The sequence below is a fragment of the Ambystoma mexicanum genome, chromosome 5p (genome assembly GCF_040938575.1).
Source record: "Ambystoma mexicanum isolate Mex_15411 chromosome 5p, UKY_AmexF1_1, whole genome shotgun sequence".
Taxonomy (NCBI): Eukaryota; Metazoa; Chordata; class Amphibia; order Caudata; family Ambystomatidae; genus Ambystoma; species Ambystoma mexicanum.
Genome location: NC_090930.1, coordinates 420,417,072 through 420,442,283, shown reverse-complemented (window position 1 = coordinate 420,442,283; position 25,212 = coordinate 420,417,072). Strand labels below are relative to the sequence as shown.

At 43.7% G+C, this 25,212-nt stretch overlaps 1 protein-coding gene across 1 annotated transcript in view; it reads left to right on the top strand.

Annotated features, from left to right (window-relative positions):
- The first annotated feature begins 1,666 nt into the window (after positions 1-1,666).
- Positions 1,667-25,212, top strand: part of SLC9A6 (solute carrier family 9 member A6) — a 906,904-nt gene continuing 883,358 nt past the window's right edge. The window contains exon 1 of the mRNA XM_069612818.1: positions 1,667-1,993. Within this exon, the coding sequence (XP_069468919.1) occupies positions 1,720-1,993 (274 nt within the window). The 5' untranslated portion in view covers positions 1,667-1,719. The remainder of the gene's footprint in view (positions 1,994-25,212) is intronic.

The window sequence follows — 25,212 nt, the reverse complement described above, 5'->3', positions numbered from 1 at the left end:
GTGTCGACAAAAAGGATGCTGAGGCAAAAACTGTGGTTCCCTCACCTCGACACCCAGGTGCAGGAACTGCTTATAAACTGCCCCACATGCGCAGTAATAAATCCCCACACCAGACCAGAGCCACTATGCATGACCACACTACCAGAAGGCATATGGGAGGAAATCGCAGTGGACTACTTTGGGCCGCTAAAAGCGGGTGAATACATATTAGTAGTGGTCGATGAATATTCGAGATTCCCAGACATTCAGATAGTGCAGTCCACGTCGGCATACCATGCCATTCCCGCCCTTGACAGAATGTTCGCCACCTATGGTATCCCCAAAGTTCTGAAGACAGACAATGGACCCCCGTTCACGGGGCAGGACTTCAAGACGTTCTCAGAATATATGGGATTTCACCACAGAAAATTAACATCTTTGTGGCCCCAGGCGAATGGCACCGTAAAGCGATTCATGAGCAACATCAAGCGCACGACCCAAATCGCTTGACTCACAGGTGTGCCAGTGGAAAAGATGCTGTGCCAATTAATGCAAGACTATAGAAACACTCTGCACTGCACCACAGGGAAGACACCTTCTGAAGTGATGTTTGGGAGAAACATAAGAACCCGGCTCCTGCACATAACATAAGAAGACGAAAGGTACAGTGGCGATCGGGAAATGTGAGAGCAAGACTCTCGAAGGAAAGCTGACATGAAGAGAGAAACAGATGGGAAAAGGAGAGCAAAGGAAAATGACCTTGAACCAGGGGATGTGGTCATTGCGAGACTAGCACAAGGTCGCAAGAGCATGGCCACTTTTAGCAAAGAACCCCTCACTTTTGTTCAAGTGAAGGGATACCTCATTACAGCTGAGGGTGACAAGAAGACCACGACAAGGAACTCCTCATACTTCAGGCGAATGCCTGGGATCGTGCCTGTCACCAGCCCCACCTCACCAGCTCCCCTCAACGAATGGGATGCACCCTATGAAGGAGACAGAGAAGACTCCAGTGCTGAAACCCTCAAGGATGTATTGAACAGACGGACCAGCCACCCGAACTCGTAAGAAACCTCACCGGCTCATTGAAGAAATGAACTGAAGTGGGACTTCATGTTTAGAATGGGGACCTCACCGCCTCATGTCATGTGGAGAGGGACACAGGGACACGGGAAGGGGAGGGGCGGGCAAGAAAGGGAAGCGTCGGTTCCAGTTTGTTATGAAAGGAATAAAGACGTGTTGTACCCCATCTCCTGCCCCCGCCTTGTGTGTGTATGTGTGAGAAGGAAGAATCAGGCAGTCCACGACTATTCCACAGGAGTTACTCACATACATTGTGTTATATGTCTTAAGAATGTGTTTGTTGAGTGACATAATTGGTGATTTTGTAAACCCTATTAGAAATATTATTTCTTCGGCAATCAATTTGGAAACGTGTTTTCATTTCACAGGCTCAAGACTTGCTGTGTTACATATTTGCTAAATGTTAATACTAATAAGCCGGGCTGTCTGAACCGAGGTAGACTAAATATGTCTCTGTCATACTCGGTTTGGACAACCTTGAGTCACGCTGCGATGTAGTCGGCCGCAGGTGGCGCTGCTGGATTGGCCCGGCAAAGGCATTGCTCTGACTCTTTGGACTTACTTGCGACCCATTCCACAGCTCGGAGCGCCAGTCCGGGTTTCCCAGCTCGCCGCTCCCAGGATCCTGCGGAACAGGAAGCGGTGCAGAGCGTAGACATGTCGCTGAGTGGCGGAGCTGTCAGCCCTGCTCATGCCCTGTCCCACGGGCTGCTCCTGCTGCTGGCATCTGCGCTATGTCCGCGCTGTGGTGCCCAGGACAGTGCGATGGAGGAGATAGTGACCGAGAAGCAGGCGGAGGCCAGCCATCGTCAGGACAGCGCCAATCTTCTCATCTTCATCCTGCTGCTCACCCTCACCATCCTCACTATCTGGCTTTTCAAGCATCGCAGGTTCAGGTTCCTGCACGAAACGGGCCTGGCCATGATCTATGGTTAGTAGCCCTTGCCCCCGTGGGCCAGTTTGTTATCTCGTGTTTATCCCCTCCTAGTTTGGAATCTGTGGCCCTGATCAGTACCCTATGTGTCTGAATGTAGGTTACTGGACATACATGACACACTATCTATGTCCAGTGCCCTCCCGTGTGTGGTTGTCTGCATGCTTGGTGGTCAGTGCTTCCAAATGTGGGCCAATGAATATCGTGATGTATCTCTGTTTTAGCCCTCTAGTCTGTGGTCAGGACCCAATTTTGCAATACCAGTCCGCCATACTGCCCCCACCCCATCACCATAGGGTAGTGTATGATCTGTGGTCAGTCAGTACCCCAGCCCTCTATTGTATGCACATTTTTAATCGGTATCCCAATCACCCATTGCATGCAAGCAAGCTAACTCCGGACAAGATTGAGGTGGCAGTTTTGTATTCCCCACATTTTTAGAAGGTGGGAGTAAAAGGATTTTTCGGAGAACAAAGGTATTTCTCATTGTCGACCGGGGTGTATTTAGCCAAGTAGACCTTTTTGATTTTAAAATCCTTGGTCTTTCTATTGTAACATACTTTCTCTGTGCTCAGTAATTACCTTCAATTAAAATGTGTTTTTGTTGTAGGACTGCTTCAGATCATCTAACTCACTAGTAACATTCCTCCTCTATGCAAAGGCTGCTAATGTCTGATTTCTGAATGCAACCGTTACAGGTGGCAATAAGGACTGGACACCTGTTTATTTGTTAATCTCTGTGTTTCTGTGGAAGCCTTTGCCTTATGTTGGGGAAGGAATACCGCTATGCCGCTTGTCTGGACGGCTGCGTGCAAGTCTGTTCTTTATGTTTGTTTATTGTGTTTATATTGACAGTACTGTGGATAATATACATTTCTTTATTTTGCAAGTTGTCATTTAGTATTTGCATACACATTTTTATATTCGATTAACGAAATGAGCAAAAAGCAGAAGGGTCTCTCAGAATGGCATTTCCCTCACGTTGTTAAGGTAGATGGGTGGACGTCATGTGCCAGAATAAATATTAATTCAATGGTAAGATTGTGGAAATGGTATATGTGGAAATCCGAATGTGCTAAAGAAGAATAAAGTAAGCTGATTGCAAGAGAAAAAGCGGCAGAAATCTAGCTCTTCATCCTGGCATCAAAGGCAGATGAGCGTGTGGGGAATGATTAAACAGCAAACGGTCCTTGTGGTCCAACTGCACGTTTTATAACCCTATCGCATGCCGTTTTTGGATCCCCTCATTTTGGGAACCAATTAGGAATCACTTGTCGGGCTGTTTTATTTTTTTATTATTATATTTGTTTGTTTATAGTTGTACAGCAACCTTTACAAAATAGAACTTCTTGTCATAAAATTCATCCAGTATCTTAAAAAAATATTGTTCCAAAAAAGAAAATGGTAAAATACTAAAAAAAAAACCTTGACCTTGCTCAATGACCTACTATGTTATACAGATGACACATTCAAACCTAAGACCACTTATATAGGACGGAAAGATGTCAATGTTGCCAACAGCCATATATCACATGGTCATCCTACTTATTTTCTTCTTTCACTTCTGCTTATATTCCAATGTCACTCATTGCTTGAACTACTTTGCATTCTTATACATTCAGACAGGGTATCTCTTTGTCGCTACTGGAATCATGTTTGCTGGATAATTGTCAGTCATTTATTTGGCCACACCTCAGCAGAGCCTGAAACACCGCTATTGTTATGGCTGTATTCTGGCCTGAGATCATATTATTGCAGACATTTTTTTGAGAGAAGCCACTCCCCTCTCTCCACGAATCTGGAGAAGTGATTGTCTTATTTCCCACGTGCCCTTGCACTCCATCAATAGGTGCCTCAGACTCTGCCTGGCTGGATTCTCGCAGATGTTGTATAGTTTGATTGCTGTGTCCCCCTGACCTCTTATATTTAATATTTCCGCAGTATGAAGGACATTGAGGCAGGCTCTCATGAAATTACCTCTGATTTCCCAATCTGGGAATTTCACCAAGTAATTTGGTAAGGAGCCCAGGTTCTTATCCACCACCAGAAAGCTGTTCCATGGCTTGATCAGACGCAGACTTTCAGTGGTTACAATCCAGTCCCTGGTTTCGATCTCTTATTTTTTTTACTTTCAATGGGTTGGATATGAACTTTTCAGTGGTAGTATCTGCTTTTTCCAAAATTTCTTTGGCCTTTTGCTCTAAATGGAGTCGTAGCTTGGATTTGTGAGCTGTCGGATGTAATTTAATGTCCTCATATAGGGATTCTCTCAAGGGCATGATGAAGAGCCTATAAAGAGAAAGTATCCTCCAGTCTACCAGTGATTTTAGACCTAGCTCAAACCTGAGGCATGACATTGGAAGGCCTAGGGAGAGCTTAAGGGCTCTTTTCCAGATTGACCCTTCGAACTTTTGCCAATCTGTGTCCCATAGAAAAGGCTTAGCCTCTAGGCCATACAGAATTACTGATGCTACCTTTGCCATGTAGAATTTAATTAAGAGTTTAATAGAGAATTTGCAGAATGTACGGAGGACCTTTTTCATCTGCGGTACTCATTTGTCTATTTTATTTTGTGTGTCGTGTTCTAATTTACATCTTGCCGGTGAGGCGAAATTTGGGTAACCTAGATAAAGTACTTCCTCAACTCTCAGGATATCTGATTATCTAGTACCCAATGTGCAAACTTTATGTGCTTGCGAGGATGTCTGAATGCTATTAACCTGGATTTCTTTGGGTTCATCGATAAACCATTGAGTTTAGCGTATTCACTCAAACCATTCAGAAGGCGTTGCAGACACACAGCTGTCCTGTCTACCAGGATAATACATCGGCATGATTTTAGGGCTTGCCAGTGCCGATCGGTGAAGAAAAGGACCCATGTTCACCAGGTATAAATTAAAAAAGAAAGGTGCTCCCAAACACCCCTGCCTTACTCCTTTCTCGACTTTGATCGAATCAGTGAGGTGTCCAGCTTCATCTAGTCTGACTCTAAACAAGGTGTTTCTTTGTAGCCCAATGAACATAGATAGAAATCCCTTTGGAGCACCCCATTTCCTCAATTTATCCCAAGGCGTTCCCTAATCACCAGATCGAACCTCCTTGAGAAGTCTACCCAGGCTCCATATATTTGTTCTTCTCCCGCGTCTCTTGTGAACTCGGTCATTAAGTTGAGTGCCAGCCCATTTAGTGATTGTAGACATCCCGCTCTAAAGCCTGTTTGAAATTTTGTTAGAATTCTTTCCCTCTTTGTCCATTCTTCCAGTTCCTGCAGCAAAATTATCATAAAGATTTTACTCTCTATGTCTAGCAGGGCGATCGGTCGATAGTTTTCTGGTTGCGACCGATCACCCCCCTTGTAGAATGGAATTATTATTGCTGATTTCCATGAAGGCGGAAAGTTACGTCTCACCAGAATCTCCCTGAACAACCTGCATAGTAACTTCGACCAGGTTACTTTGTTATATTTTAGAACTTGGGTCCTGCTGCCTTTGACGTTGAGGATTTTGTTATTAGTTCCTCTATTGTCAATTCTTTGAAGAATAGCTCCCAGTTTGCACCATCATCCCTAATTTCTTGGGCCTCATGGTGGCTTTTAAAGTTTTTAGTGAGGTATGCTGACCACCTCTTCCCTGTGACTAAGTTACATTGAGCCCTATTTGTGTTATTTTCAAACCGGTTAATGAGTGACCAAACATTTCTGGAATTATCACAAAAGCGCCTCCAGCATTGTTTCGCCATCCTGTTGATGACGCAGGAACTTCCTTGCTAGGGACCACTGCTTGTATCCTCTAGTGATATTTTTTTTACCTCCACCCGCAACACTTCCTTATCAAGTTTAAGGTTCCTTAATTGCCTTATTTTGCACCTATGTGGTTTTTCTGCCACCATGTTTCTTCAACAAAGGTATGATGGTGTTGGAAATTTACCGTCATTCCTCCTGTACTAGACTTGTCGTGTTGTCTTGTGCTTCAATTGTCCTTTTACCCATTATGGATGATATAGATATATTCCTTACAATAACGTAATCACGGGGCCCTCAGAATACCTTTTTCCTAGTGGTCTGGGCTTTCAGTAGAAAGTGTAAAACTGTTTTTGTTATATTATAAGATTGGTAAGTGGTTGGCTATTTTGGTATGCACCAGTTGTTGAAGGAGGAGTCCATTGGCCCTCTGAATTGTTCATAATCTGAGTTGTTACCTCATGTGCAACTCTTCAAGGAGTTTAATCAGTTGGAGCGGTTCCTGTGAGGGGCCAGCAATGCGATGCAGACAACCTTTTGATGATTGTTCAAAACATGCCATTTTATTAAATTGTAAATATTAAATGCCTCACTGTCCCTACTCTGAGGATTGTCTAAATTTCCCTGTCTAACAAAACTAAGGGAAAACCCTCTAACTCAGGATGTCGGGTCCTCACACTTAAATACAAAGAACATATATGGCCATACAATTAACACCAACAGTAATATTTAGTTTCTTGATAGCCTCTTAATAAAGTGGGTGAACTCCCTTCCCCAGGATTCAGGGTAAATTCAGCTCCAATGTTCAACAAAAACAAACGAGGAAATCCATATAGATGGTACAGTTTTGGATCCTTTCTTGATGTTTCAGTGGTAAAGTGTTGTTAACCAAATCTCCAACAATAGCAAAGCTTTTCTTCATGATGAAATAAGGACTTTCCATGTCCTCAAGCTAGAAATAATGCTTTGCCACCACTTCCTGTCATCCAAGAAAACTTGCTACAGTTCAAAAGAAATACAATTTCTAGAAATGTTAGTGAAACACAAATGTTGGTTAACAGTTATGTCTCTATCCACAAGGTTAGGATTCACAATAGATATCTTTGTCAGGATGACTTCACAATGCTGCTGCTTCTACTCCAACAACTTTACTTCTACTACACTTTACCATGAGGATGTTCTCCTCTGCCTCATAGTATTCTACTTCGTTCTGCTACTGAAGTCTTGCATCTACTGTCAATCGGATATAATCACCACAGCTTCAGTACTTTGTGACTCAAAACAGGTTTTGTTCTGACATGATTTACTTTACAGCACTTCCACATCTTCAAATAGGCAAGGCACTCTTCCTCTGAATCGCTCTTCAAAAGGGGCAGCCTCTTTGCCTCTCTCGTCTGTCTGCCACAACAACAACCTAGGTTTGCCTTTATGAACCACTTCTCTCCCTTCCCCAACTTTGCCTTCATCTCTCTGCCAACGGTGAGCCAAAATAACTAGCCAGAAGCCTTGGTGATTTTTTCTCCTGGCTTCTGGCAATGCTTGTACACTTGTATATTAAGTAAGGTTGAACTTTTATTGGGATCACAGTATTAGATTGTTTTCTGGCTTTAAGAAAGGCTGCTGTCAGTCTTAATAGGGGAATACTCTTGGCTTGGGCAATGCTTGCTCTCTCTCTCTTCTCCAACTACAGATACATTTACTTCTTTTATTGGCAGTTGTTCGTGCGAATGAAGATGCAAAGTTCACCCTTCCCTTGAAAAGCAAAATTAAGCACACTCAACCACTTCTTCATAAGGTTTACAAGGCTTAACATTCAATGGCTTTCTGCAGCGCTTGCTCTTCATTTGAGTGAAAATGAAATTACCCGATCACACGTGAGTGCTACTTTTCCATTTTCCTATTGCTAAGAATTCAACTAACAACTTCAGCTGCTTCTACTTATACACGAGTGAACATTGAGCTGGATACTGTTGCCAGCAGTGCTCGCGCAATGAATCAGAATGCCAGGTTTGACTCGCCGGCTTCTGTGATCCTTGTTCCACGTGTTTGACACTTTTACTGCCACTGGCGCAACTTCTACTGCTTTTGGCATCACTTGGGACCCACACCCTTCCTCGCTGAAGGCATCTCCGGTCTGGCTACTCGAGTAAGGAGCCCCTCTCGCTCCTGAGACACACAGCTTTACAACTGCTCCTCGCCTCTAACTCTTGGACATGCTTCTGACACAATCTCTGCATTAGGCTAACATGGGGAAAGGCAGCCTTCTTGCATGCCTATCGCTGTGCAGCTTCTATAACTCGGAGTTTGGGGGAACAGGAACCTCGTAGAACAAGCGTGTGAATTCTGCTGTATCCCCGTTCCGGCGTCCCTTTGGTTCTCCCACTTCTGCCTGGATTGCCAACCGTGTGTATGCTTTCTTCTGCCGCTGCTACTACTGCTCGCACTCCATCACAGTTCCAGCTCCTTCATATTGCCTGCACCTGTGTTAGGCAGAAACCTGTGCAGTTCCCTTGGGGACCACTGCAAAAGATTTAAGACTACAGGTATAGCAGTAAACCCACTTGGTAGCAGTCTGCACCACCCAGATTTACCTGGTAGCTGTGGCTGAGCAGTCAGACTTCCCTCAAGAAGAGTTAGGCAGTATGTAAAGTATACACAATAGGTACTCAAATACAATAGCACAAGCAAACACTGACCAGAGCTTGGTTTCAAAAGTATAGAGTTATTTATTTATTAAACACACATAAGTTGAAATCACTCTAGCAAAATATAGTAAAAACACTTCAAACACAGTTATAATGAAAGCAGTTTCAACCCTTACTCCTATCTAGACAACTCTAGGTTAACACCCCATAATTAAAACAGAGGTGAGCGCTTAACGTTAGATGACACTCTAGTAGGTTCAAGAAAGGGAAAAGAAACAGAAATGGGTTAACACACCACTCTAAGGTCCAGAACACTTGCAATAGGCTCAAAGAAGCACAAAGTCACAGGTGAGCAAAAGTCACTAGGCAGGGCCCACTCTTAGAGTAGCCGGAGCGAAAATGTGCCCAAGATCACACTGTTATTAGGGATTCAAAGTCTTGCAAGGAGTTAGAAAAGAGTTTAGGGTGGCTTAGAAAGTTTAGCCAGGGTGTTCCAGGCACTCCCAGGTTCGAAAGCCGGGGGCTAAATCTACCCCGTACAGTCGGTGGCAAGGGAAGCCAGGCGGAACACGGTACCTTAAGTGGAAAGGATCCTCCAGCGGTGGCAGTTGTTCCAGGCAGTGGCAGCAAGGCTCGACGTCGGTCAGGGGAGAAGAAGTTCTCGCTGAAGAGCAGAAGAAGAGGGTCGTTGCACTGCCCGGGAAGAAACCAGCCGCGGAGTCCTCCGGTTAAAGGGTTGTACCGACTTTCGTGGTTGGGGTAAAAGTGGTGGGGTTCCGGTTGCCGGGGTGCTTGGCACTGGCAAGGCGGCCACGAGATACCTCCAGAAGCGGAAAGAAGGTGAAAACTGGTTGTCCCCACCAGTCAAGGGAAGGAGCCACTCCGTTAAGAGTTCTCCTCGGTCGTCGGGAAAAGTGGTGAGACGGTTCAGCAGGGCTCCACCGGGTGGTGTCGTCGAAGCAGGTCGGCTCAGCTCTTCCCTCGTCGGATTCTTGGTCCTGTGGCGACTTCTAAAGTTCCAGTCCCCAAAGCCCTGCTTTTATGCAGCGAACCCCCATTCACCCAGCCTAGCTGTCACTCAAACACACTTGGGCCAATCAGGACGGAGTGCGACTTGAGTTACCAAGGTAACTCAGTCCAGGGTGCCTAAACCCCCCTCCACCCCTCCTAAGTACCCCAGACAGAGTGGCACCACTTTGGAGGGCTTCTGTGGAGAAGCCCGCCAAAAGTGGAACAAAGGGCTCCACTTTGGGTCAGAGTTACAGAGGCGAACGCCAACGCCATTTTAGAATCAAGTTTTGGCAAAAAGTCCCAACCGGAGTTATAATAATAAATATATAAACCGGCGGTATGTTTAAGGCTACCGTAAATAAATAATTAAATGTGTTAGCCTAAAACAATGGGAAATCCCATAGGGAAATATTCGCGGTCGAATATAAAAAGTAGTTTCCACTGCCACCAGCCAAAACTCGATCAGGGGGGACGGAGACGTGTCCCCTCGACTAACAGACCCTGGGGCAATCGAATTGCCCCAGCCAGTACGTCCACAATATGATGGTTTGTACTGGTTCTGTTCAGGATTCAAGACTAGCAAAGTCTTTGGTGACTTTACATGCCCTGGGAGACAGTAGTCAGTCCCAGGGTATGGAGTCTATGTTGGGGAGTCCCTAGGACACCCCTGGGTCACGGCACAGAGGGTGCTGTGTAACCCACATCACAAAAATACATGAGGCCCTATGGAGTAAAAGACCCATAGCCCATTCAACACAAGGTTTAACCAAGAAAACACACTTCAACATGTCCAAGAGTGAGGGTAAAAGAGTCTCACTCTTGGCAGGAGAAAAAAAGAAACCCCAGAAATCCAGCAAAGCTGCTGGGGGACTCACTAGGTAGGGAAATTCAGCCTAAACAGAGAAATCTCCCTAACAACCTGAGGGGGCCTTTTATGCCTCTCGGATTCCTTCAGGTGTGGGCTCTTGGGCTTAATTGCCTGACAACTACCACAGCATGTCTCGTCTGCCCTCTTCCTTGTCCCAGTACTTATGGGGTTATGGGACTTGTAGTCCCCAACAACAAAGTTGGTTCTTTTCAATACATCTGGCGTTTAAAGGTAGATGTAAGGTGTGCTGCCAGTCGAGGTGGCATTAGTTCAGGAGAAAGCTCTGAAAATAATTAAAGGATGTTTGTAAGAGGCCAGATGCTGAAAAGCATTAAATGTGATACAATGTTGAAAAATGTAGCTTGGTTACGCTGAAAAAACCCTGCTCCTTAAGCCCTGCCCCATTTACACAAGCCTGCAAGTTGATGCATTTGGAAGGTTTGAGGTATGAGCGGCACTTAAGCTCTGTTTTTAAGTTTGAAACTTGCAGGCAAGGACAGTGTAGAGTAGCTGCTACAGTTGCCTTCGAGGTAAATGGTAAGGATTGGAGGCTGTTTAGATGTTTCTCAGCCAGAAATGGGCATGCAGCCTTCACACTATTGGATTGTCATTGCATCAGTTATAGACTTGCATGTTCATGTGAATGTTGATGCTCTCTTTGCATGAAAATGACTGATAAACTGGGGCAAGGTCTTATTAACAACACTATATTTTCATCTTGCTGGTAACAATGGTTATAGGGCATTGCATGCCTTTCTGCTTGGTCTTTCTCATGTTATCAGGCTCAGTATGGCCTATAGGCCCATAGGCCCATGGCCGACCAAAAAACGCAAAATGCTGGTGTGTTGATTTGGTCAAAGTGGTCCACTTTTTTGGCTTATGTGGCCCAGTGCATCACTATGCGGCTACTAATGTTGACCAGTGTTGCAGAATACTATTATTTAAAATGCACAATTTGCATCACATTTTGTCCCAAAAAACAAACGTGTGTACTATTCAAACAGTGTCACAAAAGGAATGAATAGCCTTGCATGTTCTTTGGGCTTGGCCCATTCTTTAGGGGGTCAACAGAAAACCATGCCTATAAATGTAAACTAAAAGGAACAACTGCAAAAGCCAAAGCATGTTGTCTTTGCAAATGCGTGTTCTACCTGCAGCAACACCCACAGCTTTTCTGTTGCTTCATTTGATCCCCCCCCTTCCAGGTGCGTATATCTTTCATCAAAGGCTCTTTTCTGCACACACATTTTTCATAATCTTTTATCCTAACCCGCATACTCTGCTAGACGGAATAAGCTTGTGGTACTCGGGGAGATATGGACAGTCATTAATTACTTATTTTTTGTTATTGCCACGCACCTATTATAATTTGACATTCCAATCACCATGCTTCTTGATTGAATGAATTTAATTATTCTATTAATAGTTAACGTTCCTTAACAAAAAATTGTTTCCTGGCTAATTGTGCACAAGTTAAATTGGAAACAAATATCACGGTCGATACGTCCTCCACAACAACTTGTTCTTCACAATGTGTATGTTTACATTAGCGTCAACAGAATCTATAAATGCAAGTTTACATGCAGGTCATGTCTTTGCAGTCCCCCCTGGGAGAATCTACCAATGATTGCCCTTTCTCAGTCTCATTTGTACTCTTTATGTCCCTGCTGAAAATATGGTATACGAGTGGATCGCTCACGAGTCTTCTTTAAGGACTGCTTTGAGCATCTGTTAACAGAGTGCACAGATACTTCTTGCGCCTGTTTGGTTACATTTTGTCAGATGTCAATCCGAGCGCAGCCAGTTGCAATAGTTTCTCAAGTAAAATGATGGGTGACTAGTACGGTTTTTAACTCCTTCTCAAATCACTATGCGCTTTTTGGGCTTCACCTTGGCACTGCAAATTAAAAACACTTGATTTTTTCATAGTAGCAAATCGTCTCTGTTTAGCCTCTTTCCCAAACAGCAGCAGGGATTCCTGCAGCTTGTCACAGTAATAATGTTCTGCATTGAAAACTGGCATTCCTGGATCCTGACATAACGTTTGTATTTTCTAGCCTGGAGCACCATAAAGTCGCCGCACTATTGCCAAAAACCTGCCAGTCCTTTTTTTTTTTTTTTTACTTAATTTTTATTGACATTTTGTAAAATCCTACAACAATTATACATCTGCCTTCATAACCAACCTTGTCTAACATAACCACCATCCTCTTGGACCCTTCCCGCTCATATCCATTAGTTATATAAGGTGTTAAATATAGCCCAAATGGTTCAGAAAACATTTGGTACCATTTTGGCTCCCTATCGCTGCCAAAGAACCATTCTAACAAAACTATAACCCCAAACCACCCCTTTGACCCCTCACCCCCCCCCTACATGCACCCAGAGTTCAGATCGCTTCAATTACCTCGGTGGCCTGGCTTGTAAAATTGTACCATCTCAGGAGCATTTTGTTTAAACTCATCTATATTCAGTGGATCAGCTCCACCCTCGGGTCCTTTCCCTATTCCTCTTTCATTAATCACCCCTCCCCAATGTATTGGCCCCATTCTATTTTGCTAACAAAGGTCCCCATTCCTCTAGATAGGCCCCCACCTTGTTGTTCACTACCACAGCCAACTTTTCTATCGCCATCATCTCTCAGCTTCTGTTCCCATTCACTCTTCAAGGGCAGCCTCTTGTCCTTTCATAGCTGGGCTACCGCCACCCGTCCTGCCGTTAGCATCGCCTCCCACATCCTGGGGAGTCTATGTACCTCCCTATCCCTCGTTGGAATACCCAAAGCATCTGAAGTGAGTCTAAAGCTAACTGCGCCCCCATGATGTCTTTAATCCAACTTAACACTTCGCCCCAAAAAATGTGCACCATAGTGCAGTGCCACCACATCTGTGAGAGTGAGCCCGCCTGTCCTCTAGAGCTTGAAAGGATCCCTAGCCACCCCTGCAGCATTTTGTAGTTCTGTTCCATTACAGAGGTTAATACGTTTCCATGGAAAGTAACTTTTAAGATCTTCACCCATTCATCCTTCGTAATTTCCCCTCCTGCAGGTTCCACCCAGTATCTCTTGAATATTATCTCCCAGTCTTACAAGACGTTATCAGGACTTTGTAACTTGGATGGAATGCCCTTTCTCGATGTCGAGGAGTCCAACACCTTCTTAAATGGGGTCAGGTCCCTGGATGGGGATAAAAAAAAAACAACCCCTCCTTAAATAACTGTTCGGCCCTTTCGAGATCTCTGTCTGACCACTGTTGTGAGAAATTCAGTCCCTGCCGTGCAAGATTAAGACAAGGGCGAGGGGCTCAAGGAGTACGTATTATCGCTTTGCCCTTATTCTAGGTTACCGAGAGCACCTGCAAAGTGGGGTGATCTCTGAGCTTCCCAGGGATATCTTTAAGCAGGGCCCAGGGATAGTCTCTCACCTTCGATGGGTGAGCTACACAATCTTCGAGATGTCCCATCTCATGTGCTCAATCATGACCCTTAGTTGGGTGGCTTTATAGTATAGGTGAAGGTCGGGTAAACTCCCTCTCCCCGCCCACCCAGTCCCTCAGGAGTGTAAGAGTCGCCAATTTCACCCCAGCATTTTATTTTGCCATCCCGAAATTAAGTTATTCTCCTGGATGGATATCTCAAATGGCTTATGGCCAGAGCGTAGAACAGTGGTGAGAGGGGGCACCTCTGTCTTGTCCCTCTTGTTAATCTAAAGGTCTGTGTCTGCTCTCCATTAATCTGCACCCTTGCCCTGGGTTCCTTGTATACTGCCGCTACCCACCCAAGGAATTTGGTGCCGAAACCCATTTTGCCTAGGACCTTCATCATGAACGGCCACTCCACCCTTAAAGGCTTTTTTTCTGAGTCTAAACATACCAAATAGGTGTCCTGAGTCTGTCAATTGAGCATGGTACATCAAATCATTGTTTTTCATATGTTATCTGAGCCCTGTCTCCCCAGAACAAAACCTTTTTGGTCCATATGAACCAGGGTCGGTAGCCATGCCTCTAACCTGCGCCCCAATACCTTCGCTAGGACCGTCACATAATTGTTCAGGAGGGAGATAGGCTGGTAAAACGACCATAGTGTCGATGATTTTTTTTTTTTTAATGTATTTTATTTTAATACTGAGTTACAATTTCAATCTCACCATTTCAGGTGAAGTAACAACATTACAAACTGTCAACTCTACAGATAATACAATTGTTAAATTTAGCAATTAAAAAAACTTTCACTACCTGGCAAATACATTACCTTGTGGAGGGGGGGGGTCTGGTCCTTCCTTCGACTCACTTCATTCCTTCCTCCCCTATTATCTCCCACTTCTAATTTCAGGACAACCCACCCCTTTGCTATCCCTGTTCAGGGTGGATGCAATGCTGGTGTAATCATTAGTTTGTTAAGCATTTGTCCCCAATATATCCATCTTCTTCCGCCTCAGTTTTAGCCTGCCTTTTCAATATTTCCATCTCTGCCAACCCCCACTGATGTACATCCTACATCCACATCGATATGTCCCTCGGGTTTTTCCAGGAAATTGTTATCCTTCGTTTGGCTAATATAAATAAAAATGCTACCATTTATTTAGCCCGCTGTCCCCCTGGTAGTATCCCCCACAAACATATTTCTGGAGTGAGAGTATATGTATGCATTATGTGTCCAGGAATTAGATTTAGTTAACCACTTCCTCCAATACAGTCTAATCGTCAGGCAATCCCAAACTATATGCCAAATCCCTGCAGCTGCTCTGCACATCGTGGACAAGCATGTGAATGTCGTGGATTAATCGTATGGAGTCTAGATGGGGTCATATACCCTATGTATACAATTATACTGTAGTAACTAGAATCTGGCATCCCTCGATAATTTTCGAATCTGCTCCCAGATCTTAACCCATTTATTTTTTTTTTGGGGGGATCTCCTTCCCCCATATCCCTCTTCCACTTGGCTCTGACCTCTAATTCTTGTCTGTGCTTCTGTTCTCCTATGCTACAATATAAGGCTGAGATCAGCCCTCTACTGCTTCCCATCTCAAGCATCTGCTGCATTAAAGTGTTCTGTTCCGGTTCCTTTGGAATCTGATTCCAGAGGAACCGTTTCACTATTTGAGCATATCCCTGAAATGCTCCGTAGGCATATCAAAGCGTTGACGCCAATCTTCAAACAGCAAAAATGTCCCTTCTAAGTAGAGCTCCCCTAGTCTGGTACATCTCCGGTGTCATAATTTATAAAAGTCTAAATTTGTCAATATTTTGTGAAAAACTGGGCCAAAACCCAGTGGTAAGTCTGGACTGTACAACTGGGAATGGTGTAATGTTGGTTCCATGTCATTTCATCGCGGGGTGTTTTTTGATGGGGTATTTTACCGCAATTTCTTTTTTTCGAAAAAACCCATCAAATTTGTTCCAACCCCCCCCATTTTCCCAAAAATTCGACGGGTTTTTTCGAGAAAAAAAATTGCGGTTAAAAAAACCCTGCGAAAAAACATTCCGCGACGAAAGGACGTCGTACCGCAATGTTTCGGGTAATAGTCTCCAAATCTCTCTTGGTACGGCATATATCTCATTCACCTCTGTGCCTCCCATTGGATCCCACAACAATTCTATCTCTTTCCTGTGTCCCGGAAAATCCCCCAGTTGTCGTTGCAAATCCCCTTTCGGAGTGGACACCCAGTTGGATACCGTTTGCAACTGAGCTGCACAAAGTAGGCCTCAAAATCAGGTAGAGTGAGTCCTCCTGTGTATGACCTACGGAGAGTAGTTAATGTCACTTGTCTGCGATTCGATCCACATAACAATTCCCCTACTTTGGTGTCTAGCATTTTAAAAAACACTTTTTTAATATTGTGTGGTATATTAATAAAGTAGTCTGGGCAGGACCACCATCTTACATAAGGCAATTTTCCCCATCAAAGAGGCAAGGATTTCCAAAATTCTATCGAGTCTCCTATTCTCGACAACGCCCTTCCAGTATTAAAGGTTTCATCCATGTTATGAAAAATCATGATTCCTAAATAACGAAAGGATTCGAGTTCTCAACGTATTTCTCACAGCGGGTCCAAGTCTTTAGGATGTACTCGCAGGATATTATGGGTATGGTCCCATTCGTTGCCAACATCGTGTCTGGCAGGCCTTCTCCCTCCAAACGTGCATTGAAAACCCTTACTAAGTAGGGGGCCAAGGTTGAACAGAATGTCTTATAGAACTTCATCAAAAAAACGTCTTCACCGGGGGCTGTCCCCGACTTCATACACCACCATTTTTGCACCCGCCAGAAGCCATGAAAACATCCCCCAATCCCTTGTTCCTAAGACAGGGCTCTTTACCTTTTTGCCAATGTGTCTCCTGCAGCAATAAAAAAAATCCAACTTCACCCTCCTAAATTCCCAGAGAACCATGGACCTTTTGGGTGGTGAATTCAGGCCTCTTACGTTTAGGGAACCAATAACCACTTCCTCACTCAGACCCATTTTCTTGCCTTATGCACCTCTCTGTACTCCTCCTGCCCCTGAGATACCATATTCGAAAAAAGCACCACACCCAGACCCTTGGGGAAACTCTGGGGCGAACAACCCTTCTCTTGGAACTTCTGAAACCCTCCAGTCAGCCAACCTGCCCCCCCAAACCTTTCCCCAACCCCCTCCGCAGGCCTCTAATCCCGCCCAGACTTGCAACCCAAATCACGACTAGATCACCAGAGCTTACTATTCCCTGAGCCCCCCTTCCCCCCCCAGCCCCACACGCCTAAGCATTCTCAACCTCCTTCCAAATCCTTCCAAATCCTATCTCCCCTATAAATATGAGTAGTGAGGTCTGGGGATTATGGACCTATTTCCCCCCCCCCCAAAACAAAAAAAGAGGAACCAGAACTTAATTCGATTCTAGGTGTGCACACTCCCGGCCCTCCCAATCGGAGTTGCTTAAATCGTAATTATTTTCTGTACTGTTCACATCAAAATTGAAACAGATTCCCAGTTTAGGTAAAATCATGAAGGTTTTATATCTTCTGTTTTATTTGTAAGGCTTAGTCGTTCCTTAGTTGCATAGCGCCAACAGTTTTTTTTTTTTTTTGCCAATGCATTTGAGACATGTCTGTCTTCAGGGCTCTTGGGCACTATACTTAATTATATTTTCATCAAACAAAAGTGGCTATATAACATCAAAGTTCCATTCAATGAGTATATTGACATACCAATTGCAGCCGGTGTCCAAATTGTTCAAATTCGAAAGAATAGACCAACACCCATAAACAGAAAACAATAAAAAAAAGTAAATTGGCTCAGTGACAGAGAGAAATGCACTCTTATCTATCTAATGGTGTCTGTACCTGTGTATGCAAAGGGCATTGCCTTTGTCCTACGTGTCGTCTCAATGTAAAGCCTCTGTTAGCTTAATCACCTCAGTAACCTGTTAGTCAAACACATGAAAGGACTCGTCTGTTTCATTCGCTAGGCATCTGCCTTACCTTCGTTACCCCTCTGTGTCCCGCAGTGATTCTCACTGCGAAAAAGCAGTGTCTATGCCGGATGTTGTTTTTCAAGAAAGTTGTCTTTCGTTACTAAGCCACCTGCGCATGGGCCAGTTGCACGAAGGCGATTACTTTCACTTTCTCGTTGTTGACGAGAGTTCAGCCATATCGCTATTGTGTTACAGAGGATGCAGGGGTGCGTATTCTTTACATGTACTGCTGGTTATTACTGCACATAGCTTTTGCATTTGTGCATGTCTCAATGTACATGTCTCACTGTGTTAATTATAGTACAGCTCTTGTGTCTAGAGCGAAAAAATCAGAGAACTGTAGTGCCTATTCATTACGTGTCGGGGCAAGTTGCTATACCTAAAAACTGCATTCAACGCTTAGAATCAGATTTCCAATACAGGAATTACAATGCAAAAAAATGTACAGTGCAACAACATTTGTTGAGTGCATCCTCCACTCTGTGGATGGACAGTCGTTATCACTTAATGCTTATCTGGATTCAATTCAATCGACTGTTGCACATTGCTCATGGTCAATATAAATTAACATCTGAGTTCAATCAATTAAATGCCCTGGAAATAGTTGCTTAGCTGTGGGGTGCATTATGGCAGGAGCACATGCTGCTGTCTTGGGTCCCACTGGGACCCAAGGGACCTAAGTGCCACACGGGAAAGCACCTGCACAGTAAATTTACAAATGTTTAGAAAAATAGTTGAAATGGTCTCCACAAGAGACATCCATGTGTATCCAGCGTTATTCATCACCAGGTGTCTTTCCCTCACAGAAAACATATGTAATTTGTTTCTTCATTGATCCCGCCTGGTTTTAGCGAGTCCAATCTATCAATCTATTAGGTCTCTCGTTGATTGAGTCTTCTGGTCAGATCCTCATGTTTATCTCTCAGCTTCACCACTTCTAGGACCTGAATCCTGATTTGGTTAATGTTGTGTTTTTTCATTTCCCAATGTTTTGTCCGAATGCATGATCTGTGTTCGTTCCAGTGGATCCTCCCTGATCTTGTTGATTGTCCTACGTAGTAAATACCACAGGGGCATTTGATGGCATATATTATATTTGTAGTGTCACACATTGCATAACTGTTTAGTTGAATCTTTTCCCCTGTCCGGGGGTGATTGATCGTATCGCCCTTGATGATGTAGCTGCAGTTACTGCAGTGTAGACACGGGTACGTCCCCTTTCTCTGCGTTACTGGTGGTTGTGACAGTGGTCTTGTTTTTACTAGTCTATCCCTCAAATGTTTGCTTCTTTTGTATGGAAAAATAGGGCTATCCTTGAAAAGATGTTTAACTCTAGTGTCATTCCTCAGTATCTGCCAGTATTTCAGTAAGGTCGCTTTAATGCGGCTAATTTGTAGTGAGTAGCATGATACAAAGACCATTGGGGTGTTTGATTTCTGTAGTTTGTCTTTCATTTGAGTTTCAGTAGTCTGTGATGATAAACACTATTTTGCTGCTGTGATACACAGGGAGGGCGAATGCCTAATTTTACATACTCAACCTAAGAAAAATGCACTTGCCCCAAGGTGAAAGGTGATTTCTTTTTTACCAGTGCGTTTTGTAAAATGGTGCATGTTGCCATAAGTACACTTCATATTTGCTGTTAAGCATGCACAGTGAAACCTGTATTTGCCATTTACTGCAAACAAAGTGTGTTTGCAGTAAATCAAAAATATGTTTCTAACATTCCCATACTCTTAAGTAAGGTTGAGTATCATGCAAATGGTATTTGCCATGCATAATGGTAAATGATATTCGCCCTGGTTGCTTTTTTCCTGTTATTCTAGCGTTCTACACCCTCATGTCCTCTCCTTTATTTCCGGTTCCTGTTTCTAGGTAGTAGAAGTCTTTTTCTTAGAAGGTTGTCCATTGAAAGGCTGTGGTTTACCATGTATTCATTATATGGGGAATTCTTGATGAGATAGCACCCATTGAAATGTAGGCCTGGCGTTAACCAACGTTTTAAGAATTTGATGAGCTGGAGCTAAAAGCAGCTCCTGGGTTATCAAGCATCATCCGGTCAGCAGGAGCTGCCACTGGGAAACCAGGAGCCAGTACATACACTCCTACAAATTGAACTTGCTCTTCAGATGCACAATATAAGCTTTTTTTCCATTATAAATGGCACACTTGCTTTTATATTTCATCTAGATATACCTATCACTCCATTATACACATGCTGAAACACCGGGTTTATGTCTGGTAGGTATGATTGTAAGGTACCAGTTGGCCCACAAGCAGCCATGGTAGCCATTGTTGTCAAGCTAAATTGGCTCTTCCAGGATACAAGCAGGAGCTAAACAGCTTCCAGCTCTTGGCAATTGTGAACTCTGACGGGTATTGTTTTTCCTTGAAGTGAAGGTGACCGTTTTATGTTCACGCTCATAAGGGAATACATTTTGGACATCATAAACTAATACATTCTTAAAATAGCCAGCCACTATTTACTAATATGAGGATCAGTGTCACAACAAATGTGTAAACCAGAGAAAATATAACGCAAGCTTTTGGTGAATGGGGTTGTGCTTTCCCCTGTTCTGAAGTGTCTTTTATTAGTAACTAATGTTCAGTCCCCAGGCAACCTGGTGAGATCAAGGTATTCCCATGAGGCCATGGATCTTTTTGTTACAATTAGCAACCAAGTTCGACTGGAGGGCATGTGTTCACTATGTACAAACCTTTGAACCACACAATGCCTGATTGCTCATCTTTACAATTGCAACACTTTGAACAATGAAGGCATTATTTAAAATACACTTGACTCCATTAAAAAAAAGGAACATGCTTTCACAGATCCGGTGACTTTGTTAGTTGATGTTCTGCTACATTATGCATTGGTAAATAGCTATATCTTCCACTGGTGTGGGTGGCTTTGTAGCACTGAGGCCTCGTCTTGGAACTTTGTCAGGTAAAGCCTAGATGTGTTGGTGGAAAGAGGGTCTCCTAAGTGGAATGTGTGTGGGAAGTCGTCTTTGGAAACAAACTTTATTCAAACAATTGTAATCTTTTTCAAATCCTGTGGTGCTGAAATATAATTGGTGTTGGCAGGGATAAACATTTCAAGTTGCATGCTACTTGGCAGGCATAAAATTATCACTAGGCCCCTCAATTCTCCACATCCACACAGAAAACCATTTCTCACTTGCCAAGAGTCAAATATCACTAGCCAATGGCTAGTTGGAGTGCACATTTGGAGTTCTGGTGTTGAGATAATAATGCAGTTTCTTTAATATATTTCTAATACTGCAGAGTTTGTTTGTCGAGTCCTCAATCTATTGTTCTGTAAGCATGATATGAGAAGTTCAATGCGGGTTTTGTCCACCTGGTTCACAGTTTATCACCAACGTAGCAAGTACGATGTGCTGACATGAGGAACTCTTTGTAGTTTTAAGTAAAATTGCAAGAATAGACCTGCTGATGTTGACCGTTCTCCTCGGGAGATAATAGAAATGCACAAGTCCCTAGTTGTTGAGTTGCATGTGGACAATGTTTCCTCTGCTTGCTATAAAATGTGTCCCTGCTTCGCAGCCCGTCGGCGTGGACAGCGGGCTGAGACTTCTGCAGACCTTGTGACAGGTTCTCTTACTGGTTTGGGCCATAGTTCTCTTGAAGTAGTTTGCCCGTTCACCATCTTAAGCTAGCCAATTCTTTTCTTGCTTCACTACCAACTGGTGAGCAGTCCTATTATTCTTTGGGAGACATATGAATGCATGCTGTTGGGTACTCCGATACCCACTATTTCATCCAAGATGTAATGACGTGCCCTGTGTTTTCAACCACCACCTCCCCACCCAACCCCCTAGCGTTGCTTCTTTTTTTTAACTATGCTGTGTAAAACTTTATTTTATTTTTTGATTTTATAGTAAAGTTGAATGTTCTCGGCTGGACTTTGTAGTAAGCATGCATTGAGGATTCTGAGGTCCTAGGGAGGATAGACTGGGGAAAGGTTTGCTAATTGGACAAGGTGCGGATATGTTTAATGGTGTGTGATGTGCATCAATGCGTGATTTCAGGGCAGCACTCTCCTGATCAAATAGGCCAGGTCTTTGTATTCCTGAGGCTAAATGGCTGGGAGGCAAGCGAACATGTACAGATTGAATAGGGAGGTTTATCAGGGCAGAAGGCAATGGCAAATTGTGAACTCAAGAACTTGAACCGATTGTCTGTATGGAAGGTATGTCTTGAATCATTACCAAGCCCATATCCGGTGTACAATATGTGTTGACTACTAGCCATTGGCTAGTGATATTTGACTCTTGCAAGTAAGAAATGTTGTACTGTGTGTTTGTAGACAGTTGAGGTGGCAAGTGACTTTTTTTATGGCTAGCTAGTAAAATGCAATTTTTGCTTCCTGCCAGTTTCATATTCGCTGATGATGCATGCCACCCCATTGGATGATACTACTTTTGAGCAGACTCTTAAGACTGCCATTGATTATGCAGGGTGTGCTTGTGAGATAAAACCACTTGTTTATATTGGGGAATGAAGAGGTCAGTGATCGTGATGCCTGTTTTTTGCCATGCTTGGCAGTCTTCAAAAAGGCAGACTGCTCTTGTAATGTGAGAGTTTGAAACTTTTTTGTAACTTGTTTTGCTCAACACTTCATTAAAAAATGATCTTTAAACAGTCCTTGACGTTTGCTGCTTTTCTAGTCGATGATCTACTCTCAGGGTTTGTGACGATGTGGATCTGTGCTAAGAGCCTGAATATACAAATCAAACCCCAAAGGGACATGCCTCCCTGGGGGGAGCCAGGAAGAATATGATGGGGGTAACGATAAGGTATCGCGTCAGAAGCAGCCAGGGACACCAGTGCGGCTTGACGTATGACGAGTCCGTGGTCGTGAGAGTGTCCTTTCCTCTAGCATCTCACTTGGTGTTGCTGCTGTGTTGCCCTGGCACCTTTTGGTGTTGGCGGTGTCGACACAGGCTGTTGGTATCCTGTGGGTCCTGGTATCCTGTGGAATCCCTGTTGGTGCTTTGGGGGTGCTGTTGTGAGCCATGGTGCGTCTCCATCTGGCGGTCCGCGTTTATCAGCTGTGCGGATTACGGGAGCACAGACTGGGCTTTTACAAGGGGGGTGTGCTTCTTGCATCTCCTTTTTTCTCTGCTATGTCTACTATAGAGTGCGTGCTTTAAAAGGGGCACCTGAAATGCTGCAGGAATCTATTTATAAAGTTAAGGTCTCTGTTACAGAGACTCCTACACAGCCTTCTCAATCATTTCCTAGCCCAGGCTCTGGAGATTTAACACAGTTGGACTCCAGTACCTCAAGTAGGAGTCTGACCCCTAGCCGCCTATCGATTTTGTTCCAGCAAGGAGCTCCTTGAGGACAGCGCCTTCAGAAAGAGAAAGTGGATCTAACTGATACGGATGGGGAGGTTCTTGGTTTGCACCAGGATTAGTTGTAAAACAACTAAGGAGACAGTAATGTGTCAGGAATATGACGACAGTCTATGTAAAGAAAAAGTTGTGGATAGATCTTCAAGAAATTAGTATTTCACTTTTACCTATTAGGAATTCGAATAATGTTAATTATGAAGCCTGTTTATTGTTGCCTTGGAGGGATGGAGGGATACCAAGTTGCCAAATGATAGAAGCCATTATATGACTGGCTTCTAATAAAGTAGAATATCATTACCTACCTTAATGCTTTAACAGGTCAAATTTTGGCTAGTAGTTAGAATCTTTCATAGCCTCTCTACAAACGTCACCAGCTAGGATAGACAATCGATGTCAAACTGATGAGTCTGACTGTCAGACCTGTTCCTCTCGTATGGGTGTGGCTTGTCAGACAAATGGGGCTAATTTTACAGCCTCTGAGATTGTGCCCCTCGAACAGCTGTGACGGATGGCATCTCTATAGACTTGTTAAACCGCCCGTACGCTAAGAAATCATTGTGCATTAAAAATGGGAGTGGCAGGAATTGTATAGGTAAGCCTATGGCTTTGTCATCTAACAAAGATTTTAATTTCTTTTTTTTTTCTGTATTGTGGATCGGTCAAAATTTGACTTTTCACAAAAAAATAAACCAATTCATACAATCTTAATAAAATACATAAAAGACATAATTTATTAAGACAATTAAACATAACATGACATACTTAGATCATCAGTAGTGGGGAAACAACACATTTCCAGACAATCCCACATCATTAGTTAATCCAACTGAATTCAAAACCATACACAAATGAATCTCAATCTGATTGATGTCAATCAAACACATAGACCCAGACGGGGTCTCCTTTTCCTCTTTCTTTTCTGCAGACCCTACCCACTCATAGTGAAATAAGAGACTTCATATCTTTTACGAATCTCAACACCTCCAATGTTAGGAAAGTCTCTTCCCCTCCGATCGATCCCAAAATTCACTGGTGGATAACCAATCTATATTGTGCGCAAAGCGTGAGAAGCGGTTTAGCCTGCGTTTTACTTGTACCCCGGCATACCATTAACAGATGCTACACATTTTGTTCCCCCTTTAGAACTCACAGATTAGACATCTCCTGGTTTTAACTCATTATTTTGTATTTTCTGTAGCTCTGGTAACTACAAGATTCATACAAAATCTCAGGAAATTTAGACGCCAAGATTGGTTAGGGAACCTTCTAAGATAACAAGGCAGATAGCCCGGGGGTTTATCTAATAGCTTTTCATATTTATGAACGAAGTCCTAGTTGCAATCCAATCGTTCTCGGGTACCCGTTTCTTTATCCTTCACAGGATCTTTGACCAATTCCTTCTCAGACATACAGCTTTTTGATAACTATTTTAATGCCTCAATTCATTCACAAATGTATTTAGGTTCATAAAGAGAATTTTGCAGTACCACCACCGATCTAAACAAGGTAATCCTTTTCCATACAACATGAGAGTGCAGTGACCGAAGACACAATTCATATCTCAACCTGGACATTGGTAAAAAAAAGGGGCTAGGTTCAAAACATTTTTCCATATTCCTCCTTCTCTACGTGTCCAGTAGATTTTCGAGGCCATAGTTTCAATCTCAGTACCATACATTAAGATGGGTATTTCTCCAGCATGGGGTCTGGCATGGATTCACATGCTCATGAATATTCCCCGTCGTCAGGCTGGGAATCCTCGGTAACGAAAAAATCGGTATCAGTTTCGTTTCTGATCTGTCTTTCTTAGTAACCAATCACTGATCTCAGATCTCTGGGTCATACTGTCCCCAGCCAATGACTGCCCTCCCCCTAAGCCCCGCCTCTGGCAGCCACCCTCGGATTTTTACCGCACGCTCAAGTGTTGGGAGTCCTCGTGCTTTTTTTGGTTTAATCGAGCCTCAAGCTCCAACGTTTCTACTTCCGATAACGGGGACCCGTTTCGGAATTCTTCTATGCCCCTCAAGGGTGAAGTTTTCATCGAGTTTACGCTTCTTGGAGGATTCCAGGAGATCTGCGGCCTACCTCAACGAACATGGCCCAGGACAAAGGAAGCTCGAC